This window comes from Cimex lectularius, unplaced genomic scaffold (genome assembly GCF_000648675.2).
Source record: "Cimex lectularius strain Harlan isolate CLEC.00 unplaced genomic scaffold, Clec_2.1 scaffold25, whole genome shotgun sequence".
Taxonomy (NCBI): domain Eukaryota; kingdom Metazoa; phylum Arthropoda; class Insecta; order Hemiptera; family Cimicidae; genus Cimex; species Cimex lectularius.
This window is the reverse complement of record NW_019392633.1, coordinates 1,873,429-1,898,030: the sequence shown is the minus strand read 5'-3', so window position 1 is coordinate 1,898,030 and position 24,602 is coordinate 1,873,429. Positions and strand designations below refer to the sequence as shown.

General features: G+C 33.9%; 1 protein-coding gene across 3 annotated transcripts in view; it reads right to left on the bottom strand.

The window, feature by feature from the left end:
• Positions 1-890: 890 nt before the first annotated feature.
• LOC106668803 (thyroid receptor-interacting protein 11-like) overlaps positions 891-24,602 on the bottom strand; it is a 46,920-nt gene continuing 23,208 nt past the window's right edge. For 2 of the 3 annotated variants that reach the window (XM_014397912.2, XM_014397913.2), the window contains 16 exons: positions 12,043-12,106; positions 11,789-11,847; positions 11,597-11,722; positions 11,391-11,529; positions 10,713-11,331; positions 9,300-10,437; positions 9,059-9,205; positions 8,833-9,003; positions 7,288-7,583; positions 7,068-7,231; positions 6,904-7,007; positions 6,598-6,697; positions 2,083-2,164; positions 1,332-1,488; positions 1,179-1,265; positions 891-1,117 (listed from right to left, as the gene is read on the bottom strand). In XM_014397912.2, the coding sequence (XP_014253398.1) occupies positions 974-1,117; positions 1,179-1,265; positions 1,332-1,488; positions 2,083-2,164; positions 6,598-6,697; positions 6,904-7,007; positions 7,068-7,231; positions 7,288-7,583; positions 8,833-9,003; positions 9,059-9,205; positions 9,300-10,437; positions 10,713-11,331; positions 11,391-11,529; positions 11,597-11,722; positions 11,789-11,847; positions 12,043-12,106 (3,597 nt within the window). In that variant the 3' untranslated portion in view covers positions 891-973. Of the gene's footprint in view, positions 1,118-1,178; positions 1,266-1,331; positions 1,489-2,082; positions 2,165-6,597; positions 6,698-6,903; positions 7,008-7,067; positions 7,232-7,287; positions 7,584-8,832; positions 9,004-9,058; positions 9,206-9,299; positions 10,438-10,712; positions 11,332-11,390; positions 11,530-11,596; positions 11,723-11,788; positions 11,848-12,042; positions 12,107-22,416; positions 22,558-24,602 lie in introns of those variants that run through there. The other variant, XM_024224971.1, reaches the window with a different exon arrangement.

Below are 24,602 nucleotides of genomic sequence, written 5' to 3'. Positions count from 1 at the left end.
CACAAATGAATAATTTTTTTTTAAATTTATTTAGTTTTTTAGTTTATTTAGGTTATCACCTATGGAAATTATATTTTGTTATTTAATAAAAATTTCTAATTATTTTTTAAACAAGAGTTCAACTGCAAGGTTATATGAACCCATAGGGTTCCAGTGGTTTTGAAAAAAAAGCCCATTTATCTGTCAGGTTTGAATACCTGTGGAATTCAACCCGGGAACCTTACAGTGATGAGTGCTGTGTCAACACCTAAACCATTGCGGCCATCTATGCTTCTAAATGTGAATACATCTCATGTTTAGAGCTAGATATTTTAGATTTTGGTCGCTCAAATTTTTACCCCCTTCACTTGCAGTGACCTTATTTCTTTTAAGGTTGTATTGTACTACAATCCTGCAGAGTAATGTTTAAACCCTCAGGGTGCCGTTGTTTTTGAAAAAGCCCATTTGTAAGTATGTCAGGTTCGAATGCAGGGCCGCTGGATTCGAACCCAGGACCTTTACCTTACAGCGATGAGCGCCGTGTCAACGGCTAAACCTTGCGGCCACCGACGTCCCTGCAGAGGAATGTTGCTCTGCATTCCCTTAGCATGTGTTTAAGAGCTTCTGATCTTTCAAAATGTATCTAATTCAAAAGGTATCTAGAAGAAAGGACTTTGTTGTCTTTGGAGAAGTGTTGCTGTTTCTTTATGTTCATATGTATACTTACTGTGTGTAGTAATGGTACAATTCTGATGTTCTGTTTATAATTTAAAAAAAAAATGGTGTGAGGAAATGCGTACAAAATTAAGTTATTATTTTATTGACGGAGGTAAACAAATATTGTGTATTTATTTAATATTTGTTTAATTATAACATATATGTATATATTCATTAAAAATTAACAATTCAACAAGTATTTACAAGATATTATTTAAATGAGACATTTACACGAATCGGGAAAAGACAATTTAAAACTCGAGCAGATTCACAGTCATTATGTGTTTCTGTCTTTGAGTACATCTTTAAGAATCGAACCCGCATTCCGACCAACTGGAAAATGAGGTAGATTGAGGTGGGCTTCCTCAGGGTGAATGGAACCAGCAGGGCTGCTTTGTGAAGACTTTCTGCTTGGATTCAACTGAAAACAGACATAAGACTTAGCTCACTTATTTTCTCGAACTTATTTTGTCAAAACTTACAGAGGGTGGCTGGCTTAATGGAAGGAATATTTGTGGCTTTGGCTGAGATTCAGTCTCAAGGAATTTAATAAATGCCTCAGATAAAGACTGAAAATAAATCATACAATATCAAAATATACTATACTATTTTAAAAGCGAACATTTTTTCTATACCTGTTGAGGACCATTTGAGTTTTCTTCTGAATCTAGACCGACTCTCTGCCTTTCCTCTTTACTCAATTCTAAAACTTGTGATATCACCCTTAATACCTGTTCTTTATATTGTGTCCCACTGCTAATGTAACCGACAAGTAAGTTTTTCATTAAGTTTCTGAAAAAATGCACAATTAACGTTATCAAAGTGTTAACTTCATACCTAAATTCTTATGCATGATTTACATGTTAACACACAAAGATGGGATATGTAAGCAATTGATTACACTATGCATATTTAGTAAACAACATTAAAAGAAAATTATTTTGTTTAATTTAGGGTTAGATTGAGGTTTAAATTTAGGTTAGGTCGGGTTAGTGGACACATCCATGATTCAATGTTCTTCTGTGAAGCAAAGAAAAAATACGAGAGCAAAATTTTTTTTTTTTTCAGAATAACAAAAGTGATTAATTGTGAACAAATCATGTATAATAAAGCACTCGCGCGTGCACACACGCACACGCACGTGCACCCCACACACACACACACACACAAACATTATTTTTGATTATTAATGAATTCTTGTGGTTCTTACAATCTCCCGAATACATGGTAAATTTATCACCTTGGTACCAATTTCTAATAAAATTAGGATGTTAAGAATTACGGTACAACTCAAAGATTGGGAGCATAGTGTACACGATTTTAATCCCAATGAAATTAAAATTGGTTTTGACCGGTGCCCCAAATAGGCAATTTTATTAGGCTTACCTGTCAATTTTTGCCTCAAAAGTGCTATTGATATTTTTCAGCTTGTCTTCAGCACTATTAAGCTTTTTCTGTAGACCTGCCACTAAAAAAAAGAGTAGAAAAAACACATCAAGTTAAAAGCACACATAGAAAAAAGAAAAAAAAGTATTATTTTTCATTATTGTAACAACTGTTTTCATGCAGTATCAACAATGAGTACTGATGCAAATGGCGTTGATGAAGATGTGTGATTAGGGTGGGCTGCGTGTGAGTATTATTCATGTACGGTTTTTGTTCATGAACCAGTACCTGATTTAATACTCACACTTAGCATACACCACAAATGGCCCAGGTGAAATGGGAACAATTCTCAACAGCACATATCAGGCTTGAAATTGCACATTCTCGGCATAGAATTCATGCTTTTCTTTATTTAAAAAACTAAACGAAAATAAAGATGTTTCAATAAAAATAAAAATGCAAATTGAGGCAATTAATTTGCCAAATTGGTCATTGTGCTATGTAACGGCTAAAGATTGGAAGGAACTGTCATTAATGTTAACGTAAGTACATGATGAAGTTTTCATGCTATATAGATGAAATAATATCAGAATATAGAGTCTACACTCCTATTAAATTATTAGTGAGGTATTAACCAATATTGAAACATCAAAATAAAATTGTAGTTATTAGAAAAAAAATTTATAAGTTTAATATTTACATTTACAAAAGTAAACAACTTACTTTTGAATTCTTGATAATGATTGTTTAGAGCACAAATTCTATTATTTAAATATTTCAAGATTTATTTAAACCATTTATTGTCTTAATGACTGTTCTCACCTTTAAAATAAAATAGCTTACCATTTATTATAAGTATTATTAAATTGTAAGCGATAATGTGAATTTGTATTTTTTTATTGAATAAAAATTAAATACGTAGATTTTATGATATAAGGGAAGGTAGTTTGATGTTACAATATAAATATCAATCAATAACAAAATAAATATGCAGAAACAATGCACAAAAATGCTATGAAAAAATAATATCATAAAATAATTTAAACAAAACTGCTATAGTTTCTCTAATGGTTTTAAAACTAAATTAAAAATACAAAATTTCTATCTTACATGCTAAAAAACAGAATCATTGCCACCAGAAAAATAATTATTAATAAAAGAGTAATTTTTTATGAAGATTAAACAGTCTTAGTTATTGGAAATTCACTAATTTTTTTACTTCCTCAAGCAATTAAGCATGGTTAATTATTGTTGTAATTTTTTTCCTCAATGGATGTCACAACTAATACCAAACAAATGAATTGTCTTATACTGGAAAATTAGATAAAAAAATAAAATTCAAGTCAAGAAAAAACTAATTCCAGGTAATTAGAAAAGGTTTTGAAGTTGTTCACTTATTTTTTAATACTGTTAATCAACGTTTTTATTTACATACAAGAATTAGAATCGCATAGTACCAACAGGATAATGCATAAGTTGATAAAGAAAAAATATCATAAATTCACAGCAAATTATAAAATTTTTTCTTTCTCGTGATTTCAAAACCTATAATTCATGTGTGTTAAGGTATGAATTTAAGCTCGTGCTGTGGCGGAGGCAGATCATAAAATTTGTGAAACAGTTAAGTGAGGGCACTGCCAAAAAGCAGTTCACAAAGTTTGCTTCTGGGAATAAGGAGAGTGAATATGAATCATAGTCTGGTAGACCTGTCTTGAACGATGACGAATTTAGGGAATCTATTGAACTTGATTTGGGTCAAACCTGTCAGGAGCTTGTTAGAGTGTTCAATGTAAGTGATAGAAAACCATTGGCTTTAGCTTACTTAAAGAGAAGTGGAAGCTGAGTAAATGGGTTCCTCATAAATTGACAATAAAAAGATGAAGTGATGATGAAGCTTGGTATGTAAGTCCTACCACACCCTCTCCAGGCCTTACCCCCTCTAACTTGCACCTTTTCTAAGCAATGTACAATTATATGTGCAATTAGGAGCCTGATAATCGCCAGAAGCTGGAAAATGAGCTGAATTTATTTATTAAGGCCCAGGACTAGTATAAGAAGGCTAGTATATGGGGTGGAAGGTCAAAGAAGGTAATGGAGACTATATAGAAATGGTGAATGATGGAGTGAGTGCAGTGTTCAATCCTCTTTTCAAAAAGATAGGTCCTACTCACAGTAAGTTGTTTTCCAACGATCTGGATTTCAACCCCTTAGCTCATCAATCAAGTTGAAGGATTCTATTCATGTCGTTCATGTTTTAATTCATGTCAAGAGACATGGTTGTAGAAATCCTTCAATCTGATGATGAGTTAAGGGGCTTGAAATCCCGATTGTTGGAAAACAACGTACTGTGAGTAGGAACTACATTTTTAAAAAAGGAATGGAGTCTATTTCCAAAAATAAAATCTTTCTAAATTAATTTTAATTTAACTCTTTAAACCTGTACAAACTTTTAAACTTTTCTTGTTACCTGGTAATTAAAGATTTACTAGTACTTTGAATATAATTTTAATTTCCAAACATGCTAATTAACCCTTATTTTTTAAAATTATAAATATGGAGAAAATATCTGGTGGATATGATTAATAATATTTAAATAAATCATCTATTAACAAAAAAAAATCATGCACAATTTATAACTTAAAGATTTAAAACTATGCTCTGTATTAACAGTGAGACATCTTAGCCAGCAGTAAATTAGAAGGATCAGTGTAATCTCATGTGATAGTCTGAGATAAGAAACATTACTCCACAGTTACCGCATGAGATTCTATTGCCCCTCCCATCGTGTCGGATTGAAGCTTCTACTAGGAATTTATTCAAAACAAGCGCCTCATAAATGTGCTATTCATATAGATATTAAAAATTATTTGCAATGAGATATGCTATGATACATAAACTTGAATAAATAAGAGAGAAAACTAATTTTAAATTGTATTTATAGTTTCATGGATCAATAAGTTAATAAGTGTACATCACAATCATTCATTAAAAGTGTGAACAGTCTAAGTTAGGCTCGTTTTCAAATAAAAAAAAAAAAAAATCATCCTCATTGTTAAAAACTTAAAACAGCTAATAGACAGTTAGGACATCTAACGATTTTAACAATATTGTGATTTGATTCAAACTTTAAAAAATAGCTTTTTTTAAAATTATTCTTTTGACTTGATTTTAATAAGCATTTTGAATTTTGATGTTAAAATAATTGGAAATGTGTAACTTGGAAAAAAAATTTTTTTGAATGTTGAAAAAATTAATAAAACATTTTATTTATCCATGTACGTATTTGGTAGTCCTAATTGACTGTATTAATTATTTAAATTAATTATATTTTTTATCTAAGGTCTTTGTTGAGATGAAAAAGCTAGTGTGATTTCGATCCACTTGGACACCAACTCCCCATCTCAACGTACAACCTTTATGTTAGTAAATTTTAAATTGACTACCCAATGATAGTAAATCAATTCATTACAATAATAAAATCAATAAAAAAATGTTACAATATTTTACAAATGAATTACAAGCTATTTAAAATTTCACTATTTTAATCTAAGCAATTAAAAATATTAAAGGAAATCCATTAAGTGTAAAGCAGAAAGTTGGTTAGGCCAGCTCATGGAATAATATCAACCGGCAATCTGGGCCAGGAGGGTCATGCAAACCCAGAATTACCAGATGATATTTATCCAGTAGCCAGTTATCTGAACCAGATTAGATCCATTCACCTCCAATATTGCACATCCTTCCACATAGCAAACATTATCAAGCTGCATTCAGTTTATATTGATTTTTCAGATAGATAAATCAGAAGTAAAATAACAGCATTTGTATTTGAACGACTAAAAAAATGAACGATTATATGAATTATCTGTCGGCATGCAAGACAAACATCTGTGACATTTCTGACGTTCCACCCAACAGCGATTTGAGATAAAAATAACTTACAATGTTTCACAAGTAAATGTAGCATAATTGAAACAAACAATTTCCCTCGACGGAAACAGTTTTAGCACAATTTAGATCAGCCAGTTAAGTTATAGTCAAACAAGATAGACTCAGTTTTTTTATGTTGTTAACTTGACATGGACCTGTATACTGTAGCAGCTAAGAATGTGCCATTTATTATCATTTAATGTACAAACACAAGAATTAATGATTGTAAATAAATTATGTTTAACATAACATCATATAAAGCAGACAGTTGCTCACAAACTTTTGCAATACAGTTTAAATTTCCTCTGTAAAAGTTGCTATCAAGAATTCATTTTCAAACAATTCATTACAAAATATTTCCCATTATTATAACTCACAAGAGAAAATGTTTAGAAATTTTAAATTGGGACAGAAAAAACAAAGACATTCTTAATTAAAAAGACGACCAAAACGACAAAAACTATCAAGCTATTTAAACTGTAAATGGTGTACCATGTCGCTTGATGATCCATGCTGTCATCTCATGCTGTTGCATTAAACATGCCATTTACTATTTTAGCTACTACTTTTTATGGAAATACTGACCTTCGCTTTTAAGGGTCCCAATTTGTTCTTCTTTCTGATCCAGCTGTTCGCTCAACCTCGTTGCCGCCACAAGACCTTTTTTTGTTTCACTGAGTTGGTCCTAAAAGCGAAATATTACCATTCTAACACTATTACATATAACTGACAGCTTTTATCTTAACCGACCAATTTTAAAATTTCAATTATAATTTTACCTACCAAATCTGAAAAATAATTTTCACTAAGGATTAATTGATTACTTAAAGAAGAAAAGAGTAAATTTTACAGAAGTAGGACATATAAATTTTAAAATAAGCTATAAGTTACCTGAAGATCCTTGATTTGAGCAAGTAATTCATTATTTGTCATATACGCCAGATTGAGCTTTTGTTTTATGCGATCTGTTTCAAAGTCAATGTCCCTTTGTTTATCTGAAAAAATATATCAAAGTGTTTCATAAAAATTTAATAATTTAACGCTAATACACCTACCCTGTTGAAATTGGTGCAGCACTGCTTGGAGATTGGTGACTGCAGCTAGCTGCTTCTGTGCATCATCTTCAGCTCGTGATAGTTCAGCTTCCATCTTCTCTTTGTGCTCTGTTAAAAGCTTGACTTGCTTAGTTAACGCTTCCACCTGTTGATTAGCTCGAATACTGCAATACAAACACAATTTGAAAGACATATTTAGATATGTTTGTGTTTCAATTACTTTGCCGAGGTATAAGCAGTAGAGGAACTTTTGACCCAGTCATCTACTTTCGCCTGCTTGGCTTCTAGTTCGGCGATCTTTTTACTGGACGAAATCTCAAGGGATGTATAATAATTTTCCATTTCCATCAAGTGGGTTTGAAGCCTGGAGAGCTGGGTGTTCACTTTTGTATTTGCGTCCTTAAGTTCATTCACTTGATTCAAGAGGCGTTTATTTTCTGTTTGCTCCTTTAACAATGCAGTCGTAATCTGATTCAATTCCTCCTGTGTTTCCTGGCACTCAGAGGAGCAGGTGTTCTACAAAGGAAAAATTGGATGTATTTCAATAAAAAAGAATGAAAGGGTAATCATTTTATTAGTACAACAATTATTATTTTAAATTTATGTTTACATAAAATAATGAATAAAAATATGAGTTTTATAAGTATCAAAGAAAACTCAAAAATTGTAGTGAAGCTTTCGGCCTATTTATTGCCCCTTCAAGACTACAATCCAAAATCAACAGTTGTTACACATCAACTCTAAACACAAACACTGCTGGAGGAGTGATGGTGATGCTATATTTCACTATAATCCCTCACCACTCACACTAATAAATACATTCAAACAAAACACAATATAAATACATACAATAAAAAAAGCATACATCCTCTAAAAAATGGAACAAAGAACCTAGAAACCAACTGCTGTGCTCGAGAACCATTCTTAAATCCGGTGGCATGCCTACATGCTCTCTATGTATGGAGCCATGATACACCTCTATTATGTGGGACACATCGAGCAACCTTTCTTGGCATGAAGGGCACTTGCACAGGTTTTGGCCCCAAAGCAGGTTCCTATGTGTCAGCGTATGGCCCATCCTCAATTGGGTGAGGGCAGTCCTCATCTCCAACTCAGGTTCTCTGCCTCACAAGAGCCTCTTGGACAACCCCACCCAGTGACGCTGCCATCTTTCTTAATCACATTTTTTGCTACAAGCTTAGCGTCAGAGTGCTTGATTGCAATGGTCCTGCCTGGAGGGTGGGACGTCCTGGCTTTCGCCACCTCGTCCGTCTCATTTTTTATTTTATTTTTTTTTTGACTGGGGCTTCCGACATCTAGGTCATTTCAGCCCCCAACTAAGTCTATATTCTATTTACCCTTTCAAACACTACATTCATACACATAAATACAGTACACTCATTCCGTTTGGGTGGAATACTTGATATTCCTCCACCGACCTATACTTAAACTAAACTAGATCGGGGTCGATGGAGAACTTTTATAAAGATTCCACCATCGACCCCAAACACACACTCTTACGCTCTCAACGTTCGAGGGGCGATGATGACGTTATATTTCACCCTCACCTCTCGCCATTCACGCTAATAAATACATGCACTCAGACAAACTCTCATTTATTATTATTAAAAATTGGGAAATTCACACACAAAATTTTTTTTTATGAAGTTATTTCTATGAACATGTAATAGATATTTAAAATGTATCAATATGACAAATGGTTAGACTCTTTGTAACCTATTCCAAAGTATAAAAAAATATTTACTTTCTGTGGAGGTGGAGTCACTCCTCGTCCTTCTGCTTCCTGTCTTTCTGCAACATGCATCAGCTGTGTAGCGTACTCCAATTGGTTTTTCAGGCTTTCTACCTCTTGTTTCAATGTTGTGATTTCTTTAGACTTTGCTGCATTAATTTGTTCCAAGAAAGCTTCCTTTTCCTGTAAAATCTCAGTTTATACACCTGACAAGAAACTTAAGAAATATTAAACTTACTTTTAACTGGTTTTCAATATCTGTCTTTTGGGATGTCAGTTGTGCTATTTGTTTTTTTAAATTTTCACCATTGTTACATTCTTGTTTAAGTGTGAGTTTTATTTGATCCATTTCACTAGCAAGTCCCGAAGCAACAACTTCCTTTATCTTAAATGTAAACAAATATATTGATTGGACTTTATGTTAAGACATGTAAAATAATTTTCTTATTTGACATAATCATAATTTTTTTAATACATACTTGAATCTGTTTCAAAAGTTCCTTATTATCATTAATTTGACCATTGAGATTTTTTTCGACAGTGCCAAGCTTTTCCTGAAGTGACTCAAACTGGAATTTAACATCATTGTAACTTTGCAGAAGTGCTGCCAGTTGTTGATCTTGCTGTTCTATCCTTTTCTCCAACTTTTCAACGATTTCTTTTTCATGTTCCTCATACTTCTTTGCTAGTTCTTCTCTAATGAGCGTTTCTTTCTTATTTGATTTCAGTTTAAATGCTTCATACTCTTGTTTGGTCATGTCGAGAGAGTGTTTGAGCACCTCTAACTCTGAGTTAATATTTTCTTCAACATTGCTCCTATCAAGGTCCACTCTTTGCAATCTGTGCAATTCAGCATCCCGTTGGGCAATTTTCATCTCTAAGTCACTAACTGTGGATGTTAACTGTTCATTCCAATTGAACTCTCTTTCTTCAATGCTTATCTTCAACTTATGGAGCTCTTCTTCTTTCAGTTCAAGCTGTTTCTTATATTCCATGCTTTTTTGGTTTTGAATCTCTTTTAAGATATGCAGTTCATCATTTTTGTGTGATTCTATTTCTTTTAAAAGTAGAGCTTTTTCCGATGTGAAATTTGATCTTTCAGCATCAGCACATTCCTTCAAAAGTGTTATCTCTAAACTTTTTGAGTGGAGCTCTTCTTGAAGCCGTGAATTTTCATTCTGAAGTTTAACCATCTCTTCATTCAACTCAATCATCTTTGATCGCTCTTGTGTCACCTCTTGTTCAATGTCTTTGCTCGAGTCTAGTTTCAACTCCAACTCCTTAATCTGCAGTTTTAAGTCTGACTCTTTTTTTAACGACTTTTTCAAATCTTCAGAGACAGAGTTCATCTCGAACATCAGCTCACACATCTTATTCTGTTTGACTTCATTCTCTTTCTGAAGCCTCTCCAGCTCTTTATCAACTTCTTTTGCCTGCAACTCCATCTGGCTAAGTTTCTTCTTAAGAGTGGCATTATCTTGCAGCAAGCTTTCCTCCTTACTGTGATTTTCATACCATGACAGCTCTTTGTCTTTATCTTTTTCAGAAATCAATTTTTTCAATTCATCATTATCTTTTTTCGCTCTCTCAAGCTCATTTTCAAGATCTCTTATGTAACTGTAAATTAAATCAACAAATTTAATCAATATTTTCATTTTAAATCTTTAATAAGCCATTGAAATTCACATCTTTTACTGAAAATGAAATGTTTTCCAAATTTAATTTTGTTCATTTTGACACAAGTTACTATAAATTTACTTCATCCTCCTCATTCACTCAATAAAAATAATGAATTTAAAAATCATACCCAACTTTATTTAATACTACCCTCCCCCAGGAATAAACCTACTTTATTGAACATAAGTGTAACAAATATGGATTTTTTGAATTACCTGTTTTTAAGCTCTCCTTCTTTCTTAAGCTTCAATTGAACTTCATTTGCCTTTTCAATCTCAATTTGTAAGTTTTCCTGGTTGCGATTGGTCCCTTCTGATATTTGCAATCTTTGGTTCAGTTCTTCGATGCGAAGGCTTGAGTTGCTGACTTCTGTCTCTAGGTTTGATCGGACTTCCCTAAGTATGGAGGTTTCCATTTCAAGCGAAGCGATCCTGTGCTCTAGGGCTTCAATCTCGTTGTTTTCAGGAATAGGTGGAAGACTGCTTCTGTTTGTTTCACTGTCATTATGTGCTTCTCGTAGAATGTCAATGTCACTACGTAGAGTCATGTTGACACCTTCGAGCTCTTCCAGCTCCCTATCTCGTTCTTCTAATTCCCGGATCAAAATTTCATTCTGATCGGCCTTTCTCTTCGCTTCCTCCAACTCCGTATGCAGAAGACGGTTTTCTTCCTGTAGTCTTGTGATTTCTTCAGCATGAATGTTATTTTCTTCATTCCGATTATTGTCAGATTTTTCTTCAGATAGGGATCTATGACTTTCTTCAAGCTCTGCGTATGCTTTTTGCAATGCTTCCAACTGTTTGTGCGTTTCTTCTTTAACTGAAAGGACTTGCTCTGCAACCGAAAAACCGTTTACATATCTGTAATGATAATAACAAAAAGATTTTGCATACCGATAGCTTGTTGGTGCTGAATGTCCAATTCTTCCATTCCTGTGGAAAGATTGGAATTTTCATCCTGTCCCACTGCGACCAATGACTCAAGTTCACGAATGATCCTTGTACAGGTCCTAATTTCATGGGCTTTCGATTCCTTGCAAATTGCAATTTCAAATAAGAATCAAGAACAAACAAAATTCAATTTATGTAAAAAAGTTTACATTGTCAAGTCTCAGTGTCCTATTCTCTTCCTGAAGCGCAGCAATTTGTTCTTCTGAATCGCTTCCTTTTCCCAGTGAAAGGAAACTTGCAAGTTTTTTACTAATAAGTGAGGGTTCTTCTTCTTCCTAATAAAAAAATATATTAATGTAATTATAAAGATAGATATATATATTGTTAAACATTTCTACCACCTGTGGCTGAGGGTTGCTTTGGCTATGACCTTCATTACTTCTCGGGGATTCGGTCCTAACTTCATGGAAAATACCAACATCACATTTTTAAATAATAATTTAAATGTATAAAATTAAATAAGATTTTTTGTGGAAAGAGGTTATTATAACACAAACGTACAAATGCTTTAAGCATTTAAATATAACAAAGAGCTTTTTCTAATGTAATATGCCATTATTAAAAACAAAAATAATAATAATTGATCATAACTTACTCTGACCAATGAAAGTGTCTGTGACAAGTTGCTCACTGCTCCAACCATCAGAAGTACCAGCTCTCTAAAACAAATATAATTTAATTAATATAATTAATAATTATTAAACGTTGCAATCCATCAGATAAAAAGTCATGCTTGTTTTATAACGAACAGTAATTGTTTTACATGGAAATTACAAATAATTTGATTTGAGAAAATACACGATGATATTTTGTTGGTTGATCATCATCGTCATCATTTGATGGTTTTGCTTCACTTTATGCAATAATTTATAAAAATATAATAAGTCAGTATCTGAAAAGAAATATATTCACGGGGAAACAAAGAATAAATAAAATTTGAAAATCGTATATTAAATTTAGTATTATTCAGCTATATAAGCCTATACTTTTTTTAAACAAAAAGTATAAATTCATATATGTGTTTAGTAGTCATTATTGACCGTATTAATTATTTTAACTAATTATACTTTTAATATAAGGTCTTAGTTGAGATGAAAAATGCAAGTGTAAAAAGCGGGATTAGAACCCACGGCCTTAGGTTAGGACTTGGTCTATCTAGGCATGTCGTGGGTTCGATTCCCGCTTGTGACACTTACTTTTTCATCTTAACCAAGGCCTTATATTAAAAGTATAATCAATTAAAAAATAAAATAACGATAATTCGTATAAATTTAGTCGTTATCGATTATTTTAGTCTTCCCATCTTCCCTGGGTTGGTGACTGAAGATGGCAAAATGCCGACCAAGATCGTTGGATAAACCAACCCAGCGAGGATGGGAAGACAAAAATGATCGGTAACGACCATATTTCAGGTTCATCATTACCAGACAAGAATCTCACAAAGTGTAAATCGGCACCTATTTTTGTAAGATTTTCTTTTACAGGATTTCACTCGACAAAGATAGATTTTCGTTCTTTAATTTTATATTTGAAGAGAATGTGTGGTGATTAGTGACCGTTAGTCTATGATTATTTGGAAATCGTGAGATGCGGTCTGATGTGACGTAGGTTTCAGAAAAACATTTTCTTTATCCTGCCAACGTTTCGATCTTTATTGAGGTCATCTTCAGGGCCTGGGATTTACAAACATTGTTTAAATTTAACAAATACATGTAGGATGTGGAAAAAAGTGAATTTATACATTTAAAAAAAAATTATATTCGATCAAAGTATTTGTACTCACTCAAGAGAAGAAATTCTTTGATTGAATATAAAAATCTTTTTTTGCATCGTATAAATTCACTCTTTTCCACATCCTACATGTATTTGTTAAATTTAAACAATGTTTGTAAATCCCAGGCCCTGAAGATGATCTTAATAAAGATAGAAACGTAGTTACGATAAAGAAAATGTTTTTCTGAAACCTACTTCACATCAGACCGCATCTCACGATTTCCAAACAATCAATTTGAAGAGATTGCTCTCATCTCGTTACATCAATTTTAAAGTGCAAAGTTTAGGTGGCAAATGTTCGTGAATAAATCCTACAAATCTTCTGAATTCGTATGAGCGAAATGCATGCACGATTTCCATTAAATAGATAAAGATCTCGTTTTATTTCTTAAACGAGTCATAGATTCACTAAATTGCTGACTGAGAAAAAGTCAGCTTTTATAACTCCTTAATGATTTTATCTCCACGCTTTTGTGCATGCATCCGTATATCACGATACAGCAATTATTCATTTGATTATAAGCAGGACTATTTCGGTGGGAAGCTCTACCGATAACTTGGACTGGAATCCTTATGAACACTGAGTGCCTGCATCGCTCAACGCGGAAGGCTGACTTAATTTTATGAGGATATGAGGACGTGTTTAACAGGGCAAAAATTGAAGAGAAATATTTTATACACTTATTTGCTAATATGAGTTAAACGGACCGAGAAACACTTACAAAGCGCAGAAGTTATTTTCGGACGATTTCAACGAGCCCAAAGATATGCGAAAATTCTTTTATTTGACGTTTGTGATAATACGCTCAAAGACGACAAAAAAGAAAAAACCGGTCACCGGACTTATTTTGTTATTTCTTTCAAACTACATTTAAGTTTCTTTGTTGATATATTAATTGCAAATACTTTAATGTAAACCAAATTAAACTAGATCAAAAATTCAGAGATTTAACAAAATTGAAGTACCGTAATTGTCAAAGGCAATGAAAACAACCCCATCAAATACATTCTTCCCTTCTAAATCTGCCTCATTGGAAATACTAATGCAAGGAGAAGCGAAGAAAAACTCAGTTAGATCCAGAATCAATCAAACTGGATGGGAACTAAACCCTTCGGCACACATCAATAATACAGATACACATTCTTTGAAATGAGGATTGACTACAAAATCCCGGAAACCCTCTTTTCAACATTCTCTTATGGAAAAGAATTGAGAAGAAAATCATGTACAATGAGCCATATACAGAAGACTAAAAAAACAAACATAAAGGAATCAGGCGTTTTTCGAACAAGCAAATATGAGCAATCAAACATAAGGGAAGCTTTCAAGCTAAAATACATGCTATCAATGCTCGTCCCTTAGAAAATTTTAAAAGACGATTCACTGGCAAAAAATCCTCATAAGATGGGATAACCAAGCTGCTAATAAAGCATTTATATGTAAAAAAAATTACATCAAAACTAGTAAGTGAAAACATCCAGAATCTCCAAAACCTGGGGAACTCAACAACCTGAGTTGTACAAAGTATTACAATTACACCTTAAAATTATTTATAAACTTCACAAACCACCCCCAAACAATGCTGTTTTCTTAAAGTTCACTTCTGTAATAAGTAAGTGGTATTTTGGGTACTAAGACACAAAGGAATTTTGGGTAACGAAAAAGCATACCCACCGGCCAGAGTAGGATCTGCAAAACCATACAAGGCCCCAAACCTATTCTTGGCATAACAAAATCAAACAGAATCCTCCATCACAGAATGAATCTAGACACAAGGAAAAAGACAAAAGGAAAAGTCGATAAACTCTAGGGGCGCTAGACACATTAAACTTATGCAAAAATAACTCTCACCAAAACTGGCAAACTTACTGCAACAGGTCTAAAGGGCTAAACTCGGAAGATACGACTATTTATCGGACACTTGCAACGAGAAAGCATCTACACAACATGGGCATATTGAATAACGAGCCCATGTGAATATTATGCAATGGGAGGAAGAAACAGCCACCCGTATCATCTTCGAACGCGATCATGTCGAAGATTCAAAGAAAAGACAGGAAAAGGAATTAAAGAAGAATCGAATCGACAGACTGAATCAAGAAACTAGGAAAGTACAATAAGCCAGAAGGCTGCAGTGCTTGGGGAACATAAACCCTCACTGCTTAGTCTCCTTTCATCATCATCATCATCATCATCACGATAATTTCGAAATTATTGCATACTTAATTCTAAATGTTCATTTTGAAGTTAAATATCTAAAAATTATGAATATATAAAGAGTTAGCTCTAATAACACAACACCTATTATTGCACTGAGGAAGGCACAAAGTATTACAATTATTAAAATAGGAGCGTCGGTGGCCACAACGCCACAACAACCGCCAAAGAACCCTTCATATTGTAGAGTGATTTACACTCAGTCTCTGTGTGACTTCGTGCTGGTTGTATCCTTCCTCTAATAATGTAATGACCCAGGTACTATCATATTCAATCAAATGTCTGACCAGGGCCATTGAAAAAGGTTTAGGAATAAGAATAGTATCAAATGGGGGGCGTCGGTGGCCGCAAGGTTTAGTCTTTGACACGGCGCTCATCGCTGTAAAGGTCCCGGGTTCGAATCCAGCGGCCCTGCATTCGAACCCGACATACTTACAAATGGGCTTTTTTTTTTTTTCAAAATATCAGCACCACGAGGGTTGATATAACCTCTGCTGTTGCGAACCCTCGTTTAAAAAAATGTATATATACACCTTAAAATTATTTATTTAAACTTCACAAACCACCCCCGAACAATGCTGTTTTCTTAAAGTTCACATCTGTAATAAGTAAATTCGCGTACAAACAATTCTCTCCCTCAAAGTCGACTAAGGTCAACAACTCGGAAGTATGTCTACAAGCAGTGATGACTTTATTATAGCTCTGGTCGTAAACAATTATCCACTCGGTTTGGTGATAGAGCCGTTGTATGTCATTTTCTCACGGTTAAAGCTTATCTGTGTACGATAACGTTTCCTATTAGTACGCCCTAGGTTGGATCAAGTTAAAAATATTTCAAGCCGTGTATAATAAAGCGTTTGAAGTTTTAATATTGGTAGAATGGTTATAATTTTATGTTTTACCATTCCATTGTGTAGTAACAATTAATTAAACACTATTTATTATTAAATCCACTGCAGTTCGTGGTCCGATTGACCAATTAACATTTTTCAATTAATTAATATTTATGGAAGGTATTGGTTGAGATAATAAAGTCAGTGTCACGATAGCTCAAATGGTAGAGTAGCGGCGTATTTAGCCGAAGGTCGTGGGTTCGAATCCCGCTCGTGACACTGATTTTTTTATCTCAACCGATACTTTTCATAAATATTAATTTATTGAAAAATTTAATTGGTCAAACGAACCACGAACTGCAATGGATTTAATAATTAAACTGAAGTATATTTTCACGAAAGCTCTCCGTGGCCATTTCATTTGACGCGGAGAATCAAATAGATTGCACGAATTTGAAAAATGGCAAAAAGGAGGTCAAATTCGAGAGGTAAGGTTGAGATGGGAAGTTAGTGTCCGAGCGGATCGAAGTCACGATAGCTCAAGTGGTAGAGCAGAGGCGTATTTAGCCGAAGGTCGTGGGTTCGAATCCCGCTCGCGACACTGACTTTTTTTATCTCAACCAATACCTTCCATAAATATTAACTATTTATTATAGAAGAACATTGTTTAGCTCAACATGTCGATAATCAGCCAGTGAAGCACTGAAGAAGCTAGAATGATATTTTCGGATAAAGTCATACCAAGATGGTTAGAGATGGAATTAAGAAGTGAAAGGATGGTTCTACTCAAAAAACGATTTTGCATCGGATTTTGAGTTGTAACAATACTACAAGAGCGTACACCTAATCATATTTGGACGATGGTCAAGGGGGAAACGAAGGCGGTGAATAAGTTTTATTTTGAAGTTGTTAAGGAACTGTTGTGATTTAATATCAACAAATTAATACGTCTGTAATTGCTTGTTACGATTAACCAATAGCACAAGAAAAATATTAAAATAGTGTTGTGAATCCATTAGCGTCGCATTAGAATTGCCTTTCCAGCAGACATGCTGTTACATTTGCCCCTTTATTATAATACAAATTCAAACGCTTTTTACACAGATCTGCTTTAAATATGTTTAAACAAATGTTGTGATAAAAAAAAACTCGTATGTAGTAAATTGTAGGTCATGCTACTGTTGCAATACTCATAACGATAAAAGCATGTTGTGACTTATTGAATTAAAGCTCTTTCTATTAAAAAAACATTTGAAGCCGGAAATAAAATGCACAGATATACTTGGTCGCACAACTTATACCTCCAACTCTTTCTGGGAGCGCCTGACGTCTCAAATGCCTAGGAAGAAAGAACAATGTGATACTCATGTGGGTGTCAGGGCGGGGGATTGCAGAAAGAATCGATTGGCCAACTTACAAAAAGAAGTCGAAGCACTCACACTCACAGACCTGGATCGCGATTGGCTCACCACAGTATTTGCTGAGAACATTGCAAAGAACAGTTGGTGGTGGTTGGTGGTCTGCGAGTCGGTGAACACAAAGAAAACATTTGAACAGAAATAAAGAGAAAGAAGTAAAATTATTATCCTTTTCATTGTCCAATTCTCATAGAACTAACGCCTAATAAAATTAATAAACATGTGAATAAAAATCCTTCAAGTAGAACATGTATTTATGAGTGTGAAGCTTTAGCTATCTATACCCAAATATGGTACATTTCGTATACTACCGACAAAAATAAGGAAATCTATATTATAAGGGTGCAACTATGCATCAGTGAACAAAGATGTTTTCAAATCACCAGCGACAACATAGTTTAAAAATCTTTAATAAACTTTTAAGATTTTAAATAATATAACACATTATAATGTTTGAGAAGATGATCTCAATAAAGATCGAAACGTTGGCACGATCAAGAAAATGTTTTTCTGAAACCTACTACACCAGACCGCATCTCACGATTTCTAAATAATTATAATGTTTGTTCAAACAATTTTAAATAAGGAAGGACCATTAAAGAATATGACTCGTGAATTGTACTAGTACGTATTTAAATGAATACAACAACAAATTAGTTAATTTTCTAAAGTATACGTTTAACAAAGTCAGTTGGCAATATCGTGTATTTTTGTCTTCAATATTGGTTCTTGGGAATAGACAGTGCATTACAATTTATCCGGAAGCAAAGTTGGATGATGTGATGCCGTGATCATGTGGTATAAAGTTTGTCTCCAGTGGATCTCTAGTTATTTCAGTATCCAGGTCAACAAACATAGTTATCACGAATTATTGTAAAATATATAATATAAACTAACTAAATACATAAGATAAACTAGTTGGATGCAGGGAGGTAGGTGATTATCACACTTGGTGAAAACAGATACAGACACAGGAGAGTGAAAATGCTGTTATAATCCGACTAAGATAACTGGGATTTTCTTTCTGTTTTTCTAACAATAACGGTGTATTATGTAAATATGCAATTTTATTTAACTTTAACATGGAGATAAGTGTGAAGAAGTGTCGCGTAACAGAAGCTTCACTGCAAACTTCTGTATCGTCTTGTACATATTGTATGTTTCAATAAAATTCATTCACGTGGTTACCAACGTAGAAACGTAATGTCATAGCATAAATATTTCACAGTAAAGTGATCATCCGGGAAACCTGTTTCTCTGGTTAAATCTCATCGACGGAGCTTTTGTTTTCATGTTATTATTGGATTTTCACCTTGAAGGGTCATTCCGTGATGTGCTCACCCTCGGGTCTACTTCAGGGGAGTTCACCTACCCCGTTATGCGGCTGGGTCGCTAGTATCCCCTTAAGCCAGACGCCCAGTCTCTTTCCAGCCAACGGGCTTTCGACATCTAAGTCATTTTAACCCCCAACACAAGAAAAATATAATCCAGTTTAAAACTACTTTCTATATACAATCGCACAAATAAATACATTCACACCTAGTCCATTGCATTTATTCTGGTTGATCGTTGATGTCTGTTAATCCTCCATCGACATAGCACAATATTAATAATCTAATTTAAATTATAGTGGTTGGGGTACTTTTAAGATCGACCCTAAATACACACTGCTGGAAGGGCGATGGTGACGCTATATTTCACCATCAGCCCCTCACCATTCACACTAATAAAAACACGTACTCAAACAAAACACATAAAAACATATCTATATACAATAAAGAAAAAAACCCACGTCCTCCAAAGAGCGAAACAGGGCACCCAGGAGGCAGGGCATGACAGGCCTCTATTATGTGGGACACATTGAAAAACTACATAAGGGGCACCTGCGCGGGCTTTGGTCCAGGAGCAGGTGCCCGTGTGTCAAACGCGTATGACCTATTCTTAATCGACTAAAGACGATTCCTTGTTTCCGGCTCAGGTTCTCGGAAGACCATCTACAGGTCGTGCTCTTGTTGCAAGAGGCCCATGCGATTATTATTTCTAATAGTACTTACAAAAGAGTAATCATTAAAATGTCAATGTTAATAGATATTGATTTTCTTCTTTGTACAAAATTCTGATTTTTTTTATTATACAGAAAAGTTTAACAAAAACTTGTAATTTTTATTTCGCTTTGAACTGTAGGTTTGAGCTGTAAGCTTGAGTTTCATAGTAATTAAGATATGACTAGCGTAGCTCAAAATACTTTGCCCGACATTCCTGCTGATTATCTTGTAAATGACAATGAGGGATAAATATTTTATAACGAATAAAAGGAAGTCGGTTCTTTATTAGTTTTATCGCGGCCCGAGCGGATACATTTCGAATTCAAAGGTTATGGTTTGCCGTACACGTTTCCGTCGTGTGATCAAGGACACAATTTCTCGTCAACTTCTTTTCAAAATATCTCGTTTGTCCATGTATTCTTTTTGTTTGTACACAAGTGAAGAGAGGTGTTCGAGTCGGTCTTCGTGTTTGTCTGCCACGTGTGGTTCAATATTCATGAAGGCCCCATAAGCCACTTATCTCCTCTACGAGTTTTTCTACACCCTCGACGTTTGACTCTTTCCTCTTCGGCCACTTTCCGAACCGGCCCACTTTGGCGTCAAATCATAACAAGAATAACATGAATAGGCGTATGCGTTTAACACATGAAACATTACAAATTTTATTTTTCAAGGCGAAGTCCAGAAAATAATTACTGCATTATAATCAAATAGAAAAGAAGACTAATTAAATTTTCGAAATTCATGTCTTGGGTATTTATAAAATTTTCCATTTTAGATTCTTGCGCGGATAGAAAACTTTATATATGAAAGTGCACAGCTAAGTAACACTAAAAATCGCCAGTGAATCGTGAATTGATATTGCAGAATTTACGTCCTGCTTTTGAAATCGGCTTTATGCGAGTTGCAACAAAATCGTAAAACTCTTTGTTACGGGATACTGCCTTTTTTCGAACTGCAGGAGAGAAATTCATAATATCTAGAGACCATTGAACGGGAATGGTGAGCTTTTGTGCTAACGTGTTTTCCTCGTAACGTATAATCTCGACGGTGTCGGGTTGCGAGATCCACCATTGTCGGTTTGTACGCAAAACCCAGACCCTACGTGGATTCGCACGGAAATAAAACTGCCATATATTAAAAAACAAAAGTTGACGATGAAACCTCATCAGTTGTGTGTGAAATTTCATAAGTATACCACATAGCAATCATTTATTTACCTTTTGCTAATCAGTTTTACTGCATTTGAATAACACGATAAATGCATCATATATCAAGCCAAAATTCACAGACTCACAAACCTCCAGTGAGAGATAATCAGTTTGTCCCAAAAACGATCTTTTTTTTCTTTTAATTTATAAAAGGCAGCGACCAAAAACGATCTTTGTAAATCCGCTTTCCCGCGCTGTTCGTTTTATCATTTAACGTCATAAGTTTTTTCATATAATTTTTGGATTCAATCAAACTTGTAAAGTATTCACTAATTTTCGTGGTCCGCTTGACCAATTAATACCTTTCCATTAATTGAGATTTTCAGTTGAGATAAAAAGTCATTGTTACGAGCGGGATTCGAACCCACGACCTTCGGCTATATACACTGCTACTCCATGTATATAGCGGCGTATAAAGCCGAAGGTCGTGGGTTCGAATCCCGCTCGTGACACTGATTTTTTTTATCTCAACTAAAAACCTTAATTACTTGTAAAGTAAACGGATGAAATGAATCAAATGACCAAAGGATCTTTACGGTGTGCAAAACTGAACAATTCTTATACATAATTATGTTTTTAATTTAATAAAGGTACTGTCTAATACTTAGTTTATTTCTAAAAAACGTTTATTTTGTAAATGTTTTAAATAGAATGCGTAATAATTATTTCAACTGATTGCCGGTGTTTAATCTTGAAGGAAGCGCAAGTCATAATACAATATCGAAATAATCCATTATTCACGATAAACGGCATTTATTCATGACTAATTTCAAAACTAAAAAATCACGTTAATCGCAATAAAATATTAAACTATAATACACTTGGCAGAATTAATTATTCAACGCATTACTGAAATTACAACTAAATAACTGTATTTTTTATACTCTTATATTAATTATTCAGTTAAATAATTTATCGTTTCAATTAATCGTGTAATTAATGATCGATTACAATCCTATTATAAAAAAATAATTTTTGCTTCTTCGAAATATTTTACAATGAATAAATATAAATCAGTTTATTGCGTGCAATTAGACTTTTTTTTTTATCAAAAACTGTTATTTCAGGCATACTTCAATCTCTGTTGACATTAAGAACTCATTTCCTCTCCAAATCTTTTCTAAAGTATTTTACAATCATTTCTTCGGTAAAATATGCGTTTATTCAGGATTGTCACATCATATATTAATTGGAAATAAAGCATTGCAGAAAAAATGTATTGACAAATAAAAAAATGTTTTTTTTTTTACGGGGAATACGGCCTAAAAGCTTCATGCAAACTGAAGATGTTCAAAATTAAATATATATTTCATCTCAACCAAGACCTTACATAAAAAGATTGAAATAATTAGAATGGTCAATAGGACCACTAAACATAAATGGATTAATGTTACATATAACCTGTGATAATGCACCAAATATTTGGACAAATTCATATCTGATGGAATAAAAGCATACAAAATATCTTCACCTTAGAATTGCAAATGTTGCGAACAAGGGAGCAGCGAGACACCGCGGCCAAACAGGGACTGACACGGCATTTGGAAATGTTTACGAAAAGTGGGGACTGTATGCATAAGGCACCGTTGGTGGGGAAGAGGCGGCCACCTTCTGCAAGCCCACCCCCATCGAAGGGTGCCGTTCATCGCGTTACTGATTACTTCGTACAAGTATTTAAAACAAAAATCTAGCAATGTAAAAGTGTTAAAACGCTTAGACAAGGTGTTAGGCTACTCGCGTCAAACTCTACCAGTGCATTTCACGCTTCTTGAGTGACAAAAAAGTTCTTCATTCAACATTTTATGTATTTTTTTCCAGCTATACAATGTTTCCGTCATAAATCTACTTAACTGCTGAACTAGTAATTTTTGGTAAAGTCCAAAAAATAGCATTGAAAAGAGCATTAAATTTCCTCTTAAGAAAACACCCTTCCGGAACTTACAATTTAATTTTTGGTAAACAAATCATTAAATCTTTCAAAAACGACTAAATTCAAAAGTTGTAAAAAACTAAACTAACGTTTAACTTCGTTGGAAAAATTCGCGGTAGCGCTTGGCCAATTTTATAACTTCTTCGTTTAATAAGCTTTCTAGCGGTAACCCTTTTCTTTAATTACATCGAACCAAAATGCAAATTTTATGCCAAATGAGAAAAAAATTGGTGACGGTGTGAAAAAGGGGGAGTGGCGTTAACAAAGTAATTCTACTTTTTGTTCTGGACAAAATTTATTCACCAACTTTTAACTTAATAAAAGGCACAAAAAACAAAACACATAAAAAGAGATAATAAACATAGCGTTCAACTAAAGCAGAAAAATTTAACACAATATCTACTAAACACATTTAAAAAAAATCCAGTACCACCAAAGGTGGCTCCCGACATGAGGTATTAGCCGAATGCCGCCTAATATTTGGCAAGTCTCTGGATGCTTGTCTTGCATGGCATTCGCCAAGTAGCGTGCCTACCTATGCACATGACATACCCGTACATGCGGGGTTTGTACAACCGCCAAGTTTATGCGGAAATAGCAAATATTCGCCAAGTCCTCAACATGATGGACAACAATGAAGTTGTGGTTACTGTTTTGTGTAGTGAGTACAAACTCAGTCACAAATCAGTAACAGAGTACTGTTGCCTCATCTTGCTTTCGATCCGTTTCCAGGCATCGAAAAACTCTATCCGATTTTTGTGATTCGGACGAGAAGCGTTCCAAATTATTGGTTCAGCTTGATGGAGGATGTTCATTTCTTCCATTCTTAACTAACAGAAACAGCGCTATGTTGTTCTTTCATTAACACACCTATACTAGTTAGGAATAGTTTATTATTTAAAAATAAATAGGAGTGAATAGAAGTGTATACTTTCGATCCGTTTCCACGCATCGAAAACCTCGATCTAATTTATGTAATTCCGAAGAGAAACCTTTCAAATTTTTGGTTCAAATCGAGGAACTCCAAGACTTAAGTTGGGCAACCGAAATAAAGCTATGTTTTTCATTTATTATTAATACATCTATACTCGTTAGGAATGGTTTATTATTAAAAAATAAATAGCAGTAAATAATAACTGTTGATTGATGATGCTTTGAGTTCAGCTACTTCACGAATTATTCGTGCACTTTGAAGCGGACAAAAGAAAACTGACAATTAGCCGGCCAAGGCGAGAACCGAATATTGTTGCTAGACAAACATACAAAAGCACACAAAAATAGGAAATTTCGAGGTAATTTGGTTGTTCAATACGTTCATTGTCACTTTTTTATGTGCTTTGTTTTATATTTATGTTGAATTTTTCTTACATTTGTGTGTATGTTTTTTTTTTATTAACCTCATTCCCTTTTTCACATCTTTACCACGTTTTCCAATGTAGCAGAAAATTTCTGCATTTTGGTTCGATGTAATCAAATACACGGGTATACGGCTAGAAAGCTTATACGAACAAGTTGTTATGAAATTTGCCAAGCTCTACCGTGAATTTTTCCAATGAGATTGGAAATTTAATTTTTTTACAAATTTTGAATTTAGTTTTTTTTAAAGATTTAATTTTTTTAATTAAAAATTAAATCTAAAGTCCCAGAAGAGTGTCTCCTTAAAGGAAATTTAATGCTCTTTTTTAGAATTCCCCAAAAATGAATAGTTCAGGAGCTACGAGTAGACT